General features: G+C 38.9%; 1 protein-coding gene across 2 annotated transcripts in view; it reads left to right on the top strand.

The window, feature by feature from the left end:
• Nucleotides 1–12,146, top strand: part of SDK1 (sidekick cell adhesion molecule 1) — a 390,932-nt gene that overhangs the window by 106,944 nt on the left and 271,842 nt on the right. For both annotated transcript variants that reach the window (XM_050317843.1, XM_050317842.1), the window contains exons 4-5: nt 5,259–5,365; nt 9,370–9,517. In XM_050317843.1, coding sequence (XP_050173800.1) covers nt 5,259–5,365; nt 9,370–9,517 — 255 coding nt within the window. The remainder of the gene's footprint in view (nt 1–5,258; nt 5,366–9,369; nt 9,518–12,146) is intronic.

Below are 12,146 nucleotides of genomic sequence, written 5' to 3'. Positions count from 1 at the left end.
CCCAATTCCTCAATACCTCAAGGAGCTTTGTAGATACAGACACGTGGACATTGGTTTTTTTTTGTTATGAAGGAAGACTGGGTTTAGTAAACAGGTGAGATCTCTGTGAGAGAATCTCCTTTGCTAAGAGTGTTTAACACTTCAAACCAGAATTTTTAAGTGTCAAAAATGCCTTTTGCTGGAGCTGCCACCTTACTTGTATTTGTATAAATAGGAGATGTATTCCTCAGCTAAATGTTCCACGTGATGTGACTCATCCCTGAAGGGAGCTGAGCTCAGTGGGACTGTTCCTTGCAATCAGATCCAGAAGAATGTGCTCTGTCTTAAATTCCACACAAACCTTTCTGTTTCGCTGCTAAGAATGCCAAAATGAAGCTGATAGTTTAACAAACTGTCCTTTGATGATTGTGCACTTTCCTCCCCAGGACCTTCCTGACTCCCTCCCCATCCCACAGACTTCCCATCAAACAGGAGACAAACCATGGAGGGGCTTATCAGAGCTACATTTGTGCTGATAGGCAGCACATGGCTGGCTAAATATCAAAGTACCAAACAGCCAATTTTGTCTGCTTTTCTTTAATGTGGGAGCATTAACTGGGTCTCCTCTGTGCAGTTGGCAATTTCTGTAACTTTGGAGAAGTTTAATATTTATGCAACTTACTTGTTGCTCTCAAATTTTGTGGAAATTACCCAGTGAGTTCAGAAGTTATGAGGGGTGGGGTTGTGACAAACAGAGCCCTTGCTTAACCCCTGTACCTTTAGCAAACCAAGCTAAATACTGCATTTTTGGGATTACATGAGTTTAGGTAGAGAAAAGTTGTGCTCCATCACTATAGATAGAAATTACAGTAAAAATTGGTATAAAAATGCAGATAATGATGTTAAGTTCTATATTGCTCCACAAGGTAATCCATAATTACTTTTCTCAAATATTTTCAAAATTGTGACCTGACCTGAGTTCTATTTTTGATATTATTTACATTTACTGAGCAAAAAGGAAACGAAGTGCCTTAAATAACTTCTTTAAACTTTTAGGGGTGATTTAGAACATTTAGCATAAAGTATTTACCAACTGCTTCCAACCACACCTATAGTTATGTGTGAAGTTTCCTAGAAATGCAAGACTTTTGATTTAGGTGAGCCCACCTAGTCCTGAGTAACTGCATCTATTCCTGGCTGTTTCCAAGCCTTGGCACGCCCTGCTACCTCAAAATGAGCCACATGCACATAGAGAGGAGATCTGTGAATACTTCTTAGAAAACAAAAAAAATAAATCTCTAACAGCACAACAAATCACAGAATGCCTGAGCATCACTTTGTGCAAACGCCACTTGCTCTGACCAACAGCAGCGGAGTCAGTTGTAGTTGCTCGGTAGAAGGAGCTGAAAACAGCTTTGAACTGCATAAGGTGCTGAGGAAGTGGGATATAAAAAAATGGAGTGGGAGGACAAACACATGGACGTGGAATCAACAAGAAGCAAAGGTTACAACTCAAGCCTTGTAGATGTGCTCGTCACTGGGAGACTGACATTTCCTGATATTAGGAGAAACCTGAATAAGAACGTGTGACATTTTGGAAGGAGATCAGAATGCCCTGGTATTTCCTAACCAAGTGGACACCCTAATGCAAAATGAGAATTTTACTGTGTATTGCAGTGTGAGTCAGTTATTGGAACACCTTTAGCCAGGCTCTGTTTATACACACCTGCAATCAGCCCTTTGTTTCTCATCGTTGCATTTAATTTAGTCTGGTGAATGTCAGGTCATGATTCCAGCTATACTTAATAATTCTGCAGTTTTTATATTGTTCTTAGTTCTATTTCTGATTAAAACATCTGATGCAGAGGTGATTTAGAAGATAGGAAGCTACTGGTTTATAATAATAAAACATTGATAGGAAATACTAATTTAGAAGTTGAAACCCTACTGCTATTACTGCACCACAGTCAGACAGGAACCAAACAGGATTTTGATTATATAGAAATGCAAAGCTTTAAGCTCCCACAAAAAGATTATATGGCATAGGTGCATAAAGATGAATGAAAGCAAGGGAAAGATATGCTTAGACATAAAAATTCCAGTTGCAAAATTTAAACTTTGACCCCCTAATAGTTTGCTCTGCAGTTCTCATGGGTAAATAGTCTGCTTAAATGCACGAATCTTCCTGAGTAAGTGACTTCTGCTGCAATTTGAATCATCAATCAAAGAGTTTTGGTAATTGATATTACTTAGTGAGCCTCAGTTTAAAGTAATGTCTATATTGTAACAGGCTGAAAATATATTATTATAACACCCCAAGTGAGTAAAGAACTAATTGGAGTCTTTGCATTTTGACCTTGGTGACCCCCAATGAACAGCTTTTCTTTGTCTAACGAAGCTGATTATGTGCAAAGCCTGGCTCTTACAGTGACTGTGCATACACTGGGCTGGATTAAGAATTTATAAAACAACCTTATAAATTCTTTGTGATCTGAGATACACGTAATGAAAACAAATCAGTGCTGCTGACTGCAGTGGCAAATCTGCTTATGTCTAGAAGTTAAGAGACTTTAAACTTCAGGCACTGACTGTTTACTTTTTTTTTTTTTGTCTTCCCCCCTTTGTTTTGAATTGAGTTTGGGACCAGGTGTGTCTCCCATGTTTGCTTTTGTGGTCTGAAATTTATCTGAATTTAAGAAACTAAGATTAGGTCTCAGCAGCCATGTACTTCAAATTACTTTAAAGAATCGGATTATTCTATTTGTGTTTTTAACATCGGACACGTTTTAATTTTATTCTGCATAAAAAAAGAAATGAGATCAGTTGATGCATAAGTCCCTTGTTAAAAAGCCTGAATAGATAATAAGTTACATGACTATCTAATAAAATACATTTGCTTTTAATTCTGTGTTCATAATGATGACTATTAAATCCTGTAGCCTATAGGTGCGCTTTTAACTCTCGGAGCATTTGAAATTAAAATGAGGGTTTAAATTTCAAATTAGGGGAGGAAATATAAGTGTTAGTGCATTTCTCCTTGGGTGTCTGATAGCCCTCCATCCTTAAACTGACTGCTGGCAGTGTGGTGATGGAGCATGTTCCGCTCTGCAAGGCTTCCCTCGGAGCTCCCTTTCCGCTTGTCGCTTTACATCTTTCCGTAGAAACTTTCCAAGCACCCGTTTCTGGTTGGCTGTTCCACTCAAAATGAAGGAACTGTCGGCTCTGACTTTCTAAAGTCCTTGCAGAGATCCCCAGAAACCTTAAGTAGCCTCCTGGCATCTGCACAATGGGAAGATCTTCTTGCAAGTTAAGAGCGTAGACAAAAATAAAGCAAAATTATGTCTTGTCACTGGAGGAAATTGTATTAAGTTTTGATATAAATTCATTGTGGGGAAGAAAGTCTTATTTTGAATTTAGAAAGCACTATTTATATCCCTCCTTGAAGATGAGAAAATAAGTGGAACGGGGAAAGCATAGCACAAAAAAGCAGTATTATGACTGTTGGGTCAATAAAAAAGTATATTTTCAAAAATAAGACACGTGAGGTGCATAAAGAGTGTTTACAATTGTAAACACAGAATCAGAGATTCCATTAATATTTATCTCTTGCCCAGGTTTGTAATTTTCAAGTTAGTCTCCAATAGTATAAACCATATGTCCCATCTCTTCCTTTTTTCACTTTTGTTATTAACTTCTTCTAATTTTGCTTCCTGTACCTGCACATTATACCCAGTAGGTCCACTGAGAATCCAGCTGCTCAGTAGGTTGGGGCTCCCTTGGAATTTCCAAGGTAGATGGCATTTTCACAGTAAATTTTTAAAAGATTTTCATTTCTTCAGGCAACATGTTAAGAATGTTTCCTGTTGAAACATTAATAAGTCAGAAAAGAAAAACCAAAGTAGGACACTTCTGATCTAATTGATTTGTTTTGTCCTGGTGGCAGCAAAAAACTAACTCTGCGTTACTGTTTTAGTACGGATGAATCCCAAAAAAAGAAGCCTTTAATTTTGGCTTTATTTAATAAAAAAACCAATGCACTAAATGTTGGCCAAGTAGGACATTAAACCTTTATGAGATGAAGAAAACCTAAGCTACAAACTGTCTGGTAAAATGAACTGTACAAATTAATTTTCAATATTTATTTGTCAGAATATTAAATGCATTTTTTTAATAACAATGTTTTACAACAATCATCTGCCCAGCAGAGAAGGAAATTATTCTGATTGCTACCTTTGCTATCACTTTGCTGCCAGGGTCTCCCAGGAATCCCTAAAATTTTTTCCATGGTGTTGGACTCTCTTTTAATTCCCTGTATTTGGTTGCATGACCTATTTCCTGTAGTGTGTTTATTATACCATGCAGTGATTAGAGCCTGCATTTATCACACCAGATTCTTCTTCCCCCCTTTGTTTTTGTGGTGTCTGATCCTGCTCAGATATTAAGCTCCACGTGTGGCTGTGTGCAGTGGATCTGAGCCTAAGAAGAAATGTTTTCTTTTAGTGGAATTAAATTTTGAAGATTAAAATTCAGCAGTTTTCTTTTTTTCTTATCTTCCATAAAGACTTTCATTAATCCTACCATAATATCTCCTGAAGGTGACTGGGGGAATATGTGCTTTTGATTAATGTTTGTTTAATGCAGGATTATCTCTATTATTCATGTGTTTTTATTCCCATTAAAACTGTGCCTATCAGCTCATTTTCATGTTGAGTAATCAGATGTAGCTGAATGAGGAAGGTGAGCATTTAGTGGACTAAGTGTCTGTTTAAGCACAGTGAAGGGCAGAACAAACACAACGTACAGCACACGGTGCCATTTCCAGAGTTCCTCTGAGTTACAGTGGCCACACAGGGTAATAATCATATTTTTTTTTTTTTATTAGACAGCTTTGATATTCCTTGCAAGTCTTCCTAATACCCACATTTAATTTGCAGTCTTCTTGTGCCTCCCCTGAACAAATCACCTGCCTGCTTTACCAACCTTATGGATGAAGGTGGAGAAAACTAAGGAAAAAAATTTAAGTCTATATTTAAAGAGAATTTTTAGATAGGCTTGGTATTTATCATATCCAGAACTTAAGACTGAAAGATATTTCATGCATTTTGTTTTGTTTTGTTTTGTTTTTTTTTTTTAAATCAGTGTATGACAGACAATATTTCAGCCAAAGACCAGAGATTATTCGAGAATGCTGCTTGTCAGAAGAAAAATATGCAATGAGCATTTCAGGCAATGTGTAAACCAGGGAGAAGCAAACTACAATTCTGCATTTTGTCTTGCAGGTACATCATCCCAGCTCTGCAGAGGTCTGATGGTGGCTTTTATCAGTGCATTGTACGGAACAGGATGGGGGCCCTGCTGCAGAGGAGATCTGAAGTCCAAGTGGCATGTATGTTGGGAGGGAAGTTATCCTGTCAATGATTCTTTCTGTGGGGAGAGAAACACCACACCCATAACAGTTGTTAGCCTGAAAAGTTATTAGATTTCATATTTAACAGATTTTTAAATTATTGCATCACAAGAAGTTTCATACTTTGGGTGTCTCTGAGAAGCAGCTCAAAGTGGTGCAATATTAAGTCTTTAGAACAAGCTTTGAGGGGTTCAAAGCCATGAAAAGAGCTGGTTTGGAGGCAGCTGTAGCATGAGAGAACTGTTTTACCTTTCCCTGAATGCACAGGGATTAAGCAAGGCCATATAGCACAAAACTATCAATCAAAACAGCAACACCCAAAAAGGCCCAGAGGACACCTGAGGGAAAACGGTGTGGGGGAGATAACGCCAGGAAGCTTTCAGATCATAATCCTTGTGATACAAAATCAGCAGTTGCCCAATAATACTTTAAAAGTCTGTTCTCAACACCTTCCTGATGTTTGCATCACTTCAGTTTGGACTGTGCAGAGTTTTTCAAATTCCAGCTGCCACTGGGGAAGGTTAAGTTGGTTTTCTCAGGAGTTTGTGCCAGTGGATGTGACATAAGAAATGATCACATACTCCTAATTTTCTGGGTTTTTTTTCAGTTAACATGTAGAAAATATAACCCAAATAACGTCTTTGGAAATAACAATAAAATTAGACCTTATCCTTTTTTCCTAGTAAAAGCATTTTAAAAAAATTAAAAATATACAGATTTGCATGCCATGCCGAAAAAGTCTGATAAATGGATCAGATTTCTCCTGCTCAGGGTCAGTGACTGGAAATTCAGTTGCAGTAAATGTCACTTGATAAGTGGAATTTAGAGAAATTGAATTATTTATTAGAAACCCAATTTGAAGGAACTGATTCAAGTTAATCAGTATGTCAATGAGGGAAATTACATGGAATTTCCTGTGTTTTAAGATAAAACCGACTGCAAATGGTATTATGTAAGTTTTGCTATCATGTTCATCAGTTTACTGAATTACAGTAGGTTATGTTACTATATCTGTAACGTCAGTAATATCAGTAACTTGATGTTTGATCTCCCTATTGTTTTGGAGCTACTGGGAGCTAAAGTAAAAATAAACTCTTGCTAAACTGGGGGTTTCCTTCCCTGACTTCTACCAACCCTTATGCCCCTGCTGTGCAGTGACCTTGTGCTCACCCTGATGTGTGTCACACCCTTGCCAAGTACTTTTCCAAACATTCTCCTTCATTTTCAGTGAATTCTGTCAGGTCACAGAGGGTCTACTGAAAGCTGTTGTGAGTGAACAGAACTCTTGAGTCAGGTGTGGGGTGACGAGCCAGGTGAGCAGGGGAAGGTGAGGGTGAGATGCTTCTTGTTGTGCAGCTCTGAGCTGTTAGAGGAGCCTGGATGCTTCTGGAGTTGCGTCTCCAGGGGTGGTTTCAGGGGACAAAGGCTTTGGCAGCAGCACCAAAGAAAAATGTACCCATTTCCTCCTCCATCCCACCGATCGTTCCCGCTCTTACACTGCAGTGTAGCACACGATCCCTTTAGGCCCAGCAGGAAAACTTGTTTGTGCAGCTGTGGACTGGGAAACTTCTCCAAAATTTAAAAAAAAAAAAGTAACAATTATTTTGCCAGGTTGTTAAAGCAGTTCTTCACCCCCCCCTCCCCGTTCAGTTCCCTACCCAGCTGCACAAGCAGTTGTACTGACAGAGCAGAGGGAGCAATTCCCGAGGAAGTACCTGTGGGAACAGTGAGGAGGAGACACAGGAATACTTCACCTTGATGCTGCTGCTGAAGAATTCTGTCTCCTGAAACCACAGCTTTATTCCCTTCTGAATGAGAGTAAGATTTGCAGTGAAGTGGTTTGTTTCTCCTGGTGGGTTTGTGTGTGTGGTTGGTTGTTCTGGAGAGAGAAAGAAATGCAATTGTTCGCTTTTCTTCAGTTTAAGTTCCACCCCCCACCACCATTTAATTTGTAGTTCTGCATTGCTGAACAAGGCTAAAAAGCTCATCCTTAATTCTCTGTCTGAACTAAGTAGTCTATTTATTTATTTTTACTGATAAATACATCGAGACAAAGCAAACCAGGTCTTATATGGCTTGGAAACCCTTTGGTCTTGAGCCTGTAGTGACATATGTGGCTTCTACAGTGAAATTGCCAGTCAGATTTGCACTTTATTCCTGTGGATTGAAGTGTTCCACAAGTTTTAAATATCCTCTTCCTCCTTCACCCAGCGTAGCTGCTGATACCATGTGGTTGTTTTCTGTCTTTTGACATTTTTGATCTAAATTGAGGCTGTGTGAATGAAGTTCCTGGTATTTTATCATACGTTACTTTTTGGTTGTTCTTGAAAACATATCAGAAAGCAATATTCCAAGGGACTCCTAAAATCATCTTAGCCATTCATCAAGACTTACAGGGAGTTGTATTTTAGACATTTTACTCATAAGGATTCACAGGAAATGATATATTTTTGCCAGTGGATAGAGGATGCTTCCCAGTACACTTCAACTCAAGATCTCAAGTGAAGAATTGAAAGGTATAATTATAATGTGCACTGAGAAAGATCTGAGGTATTTTCCTTGTCCCAGATATCTGAAGTAGCAGGGAAGGTGTTCAATAATTTAAAAAATATTCTCAACACATGCTAACATATTGCTTAACTGAATGGGAACAGATATTTGAGAGAAAACTGCTGAGTAAATCTTAATTACAGAATGGGCTTTAAAACTCCCGGATTGTGAAAACTAAAATAATCATATGACAGTGAAGTTAATTAGATCCACCTACGCGGTTTGAAACTTCTTTTCAAGTAGCTGATCTGATTACAGTTGTGAGGAATATGGAGCAACAGAGGAAGTACAATGCTGATTATCTCTGAATAAATAACTTGAAAATCACAAAGATGATTAAAGCTTCTTTAAAATACCATGTGTTTTTAATTTCTGCTCTTGTTCTGTCTCTTCTCATCTCCTGCCATTCACAGACCTGACAGCAGTCTTCTCTTTCCTAAGTCCTTCACATCCCTCTCTGCTGCACAGAACTTGGAGAGAACCCTGTGGTCCTTTAAAAAAAAAAGGGAATTCACTGACAGAAGCAAGAATAGTTCTCTGTGTGTGTGTGTGTGTCTGTCAGTTCCTTAGTTTAAATCAAATTAAAATGCATAGAAGTTCTTTGGAGGGTGAAGAAGTAAGAGCCTACAGCCCTGTTTTTATTTTAATGGCTAAGAATGAGATACAAGAGGCAAAAGAAAAACAAGAAGAAAACGTTCTCTCTGAATTTTTTTCAGGGACTCCTCAGCTATCTGAACTTGTCTGTGAAATAAAACCTTCAGAGGCAGAGGGTCAGCAGTGGTAGATTCCTTTCTTCCATTAAATTTTTTGTTAAAAACTGCTCTCTAAGACTGGGGATGCTTTTGTAAATGTTGGAGATCCACAGGCACTACTGAAATCAGAGTGTAGTGCCAGAACTGACAGCTCCCAACACGACTGGGGCCTTGTTATTTTGGAGTCCATTTGGACCTTGCATAGGTCTGACTATCCATTGCCTTGACTTCAGTGATAGAGCTGCTTGTCTGTTTTTTCTATAGCAATGGATTTAAAAAAAAAAAAATCACCAAAAAATTGGTAAATTCATATAGACCAGGAGCATTCCTTTGCATTGCAGGAACTTACCTGAAAAAAAAACAACAACCCCAACCAACCAAACCTCCATTAAAATGTCACTTCCAGCTAAAACCACTCAGTTATTGCCAGAGAGCACTGGGGACCGTTCAGGACTGCTGATGGATGCTCCAGCAGCACTTGGGTTTCCTTCATGCCTTATGTTTATCTAACTATGTATAAATCAACATCAAAACTGTCCCACGATCTCTTGTGTCCTGTTGACTAATTATAGCAGTGCCAGTGGCTGCTGGAAGCTCGGTTCTTTCTCTGCCCACTGAAGAGAAATGGGGGGAGAGAACAAGAACTTCCAGGACTCTGAGTATCATTTTTTTAATTTGCAGACATGGGGGACTTCATGGACACAGACCAGAGAAAAACAGTGACTGAAGGACAAGCTGCAGTTCTGAACTTCCCACGCATCCTCAGCCACCCCAGACCCCAAGTGACGTGGTTTAGAGATGGGCACAAGATTATCCCGAGCAGCAGAATGTAAGTCAATTTAAAGCTCAAAGTACACCCACCCTGAAAGATGATTAATTGTATTTGATAACACAACTTACATTTTGAGTACACTAATTAAGGTTTAAAGAGAATAAAGTAGCCTCGTTCGTACCAAGTTGGAGATAAATTACTATTTTAAGACCGTCTCTGAACTTCTGAAGCAGTTTGACAAAATAATTCATGTGGTTTTAATGGTCCTGGTGCAGCATAAGGGGCTGGATATACAGAATGTCTGTGCTTCCTTCACGCTATTCATGTTCAGGGTACATTCTGGAAAAGGAAATGCTCCTCTCTCAATTACGTTTACTTGAGTGGACTAACTTAATGAATACTGAGATTTTTCTTTTTAAATCTGTGAATCCGTGGTTGTTTTTTTTTTTGTTTTTCCAGATTTATGCTTAGTGCTATTTTCCTCATAAAAACAATTCTAAATATTGATTTTTTTTTGTTGTTGTTTTTTAGCCTACGATGACAATTTTAGTTGTTTTGGACTAATTAGCAGCTCACCCACTAATGACACAATACTTGCACTTTGATTTTATCTCAAGGTGTGCTTATTTATCCTTTTCTGAAACAGTTATGAAGCCATCCCATGTCTTCACCTGCACAGAGACTAAAGGGCTTGGCTGTAACATTAAAAAATGCAGATTAAATCTTGTCTCATTTATTGGAAAACTGTTGAAATGCCAAGAATGTTGCTGGTTATTTCTGTATTGTGTTTTCATGTGTTCAGAGGGATAGATGTGCTAGCAGATGATGGTAACGGGATATTGCTGTGTTCCACGAGTACTGAGTCTTTAGAGTTTATATTAAAAAGGGAAAAGTCTTCTTGGATTTGAATTTTGTTAATTTGCACAGTGTATTTTACTGTTGCTTATGTGCATTTTTTAAACCTGAAAGCTGGTATTACAGGCACTTTGAAACTGTGAAAATTAGTATTGCAGGGATGTGAAGAAACTATGTAATAATTTATGAATAATTTAATAGTAATTTGATGGGAAACAGCTGGAAGATGAAACAATGGGTTCCTGGGCAATCTCTCCAAGAGAGCTAAGTGACAAATCCTGAGTTATTAACCATTAAGAATCTACTTCCTCCACTTGTGCCACATCACAAATTTCCTTTTGTCAGTGCTGAGAATACACAAATCAATTCGCAGATGGTGACACAGCCTTGTTGTGCCGCTATCCGAGAGTTTCTTGGGCACCCTTAGAGGGGAGCAGAGTGGAGTGACCAAGGCAGGCATGAGGTGTCTGAAAATGAGGTTTGCCTGAGTTCTCTTCCAGTTGGGAAAGTTGCAAGTAGAGAAATGTATGTCCTATATTTGTTGATATAAATATCCTATTTTTTCATCTGCTGTGCTTTACTCTTATTCCTGCCCTGTTGGGATTGTTGGGGTGGGATCACTTGGAACTGTTGGAGTGGGCAGATGCTCACAAAGGAGAGAACTGTAACACTGCTCTGGAGCAGGGCTTCCATATAAATTTTATTCCCCTGGTCAGAAATTTTGTCAAGAAGGAGCTTGGAGACATTTGTCTGGCCTATGTAGGAATTCCTGAGTACTTTTTTAGTGGGAGTGCACGTGCTGAAAGTTTGACCCTTGTTGGAAGTTTGATGTATGTCAGATAATAAACCTGGTAAGTTCAGGAGTGACAGTTACACATACCAATCATCAGAGCACTCTGTGTGCAGTAGGTCTCAAGGCATTGGAAAAACCAGAGAGCATCCACTCACATCTTGCTGTGTGTGAAATTCAGGAAGTAAATATGGGAAACCTGAGGCACGGAGAGGATGCAGAAAGAAGTCAGAAATGTACAGATATCTCATGGAAAGTGGAGCAAGTTGTGCATTTAACTTGTTCTTTGCACACAAAGAAATGTATCAATTTAACTGATCTGTTTAGCCAGTGATCCAGTTAGGCTGATGCATCAATCTGACTGGATCTCCTGCTGAACTGATGAGGGACATTGATACAGCCACCTCCTATGATGCTCTTTAATCTGATTAAAAGTACCTTATATTACTAAATCAATATAAAGCTTTTTTAATGTTCTTAAACAAGCTTACAATGATTTGGCTCAATCAATCAGCCATAACGTTGTGTGTCAACTGTAACAATGATTTTTAAGTGACAGCACTGTCAGCGTTCGTGGACCGAGGACATAAAAACGGGGACAGGAGTGGTGGGTTTGGTAGAATTCATTCAAACAGTTGGTGAAGTCTTACTCATGCAAAGCCTTAATGTGCACCCACTTAACCCTGCACCATTTTTATGCTATAAAAGTGCTCCTGATGCTGTACACAGAGCTGCTGTCACCACTGGAAGGGATTCATTTCACTGATGTGGGAACAGAGCGTGTGCTGAGTTGTCCTTATATGAGAGATACAAAAGATCAAAAGTAACACACACAAAACAGTTCTGAGAAAAAAATAAATCCTGAAGATGTTTCAAGGAATGTCACTTAATTGGCTCTGCAGAAGGGTTTCCCTACCAGGTTGAAGGCAGTGAATGCTGATGTCGTTCTCCTTCACCACGTACAGGTATTTAGGGCACTTACAGGGAGGGGTTCTGCCAGATGTTCAGCATGCCAGAAGTGGTGTATTTTTGGGGAGCCAA

Source organism: Myiozetetes cayanensis, unplaced genomic scaffold (assembly GCF_022539395.1).
Source record: "Myiozetetes cayanensis isolate MyiCay16 unplaced genomic scaffold, myiCay2020 scf20-37, whole genome shotgun sequence".
NCBI lineage: Eukaryota > Metazoa > Chordata > Aves > Passeriformes > Tyrannidae > Myiozetetes > Myiozetetes cayanensis.
This window is presented reverse-complemented; position numbering and strand designations above follow the sequence as displayed.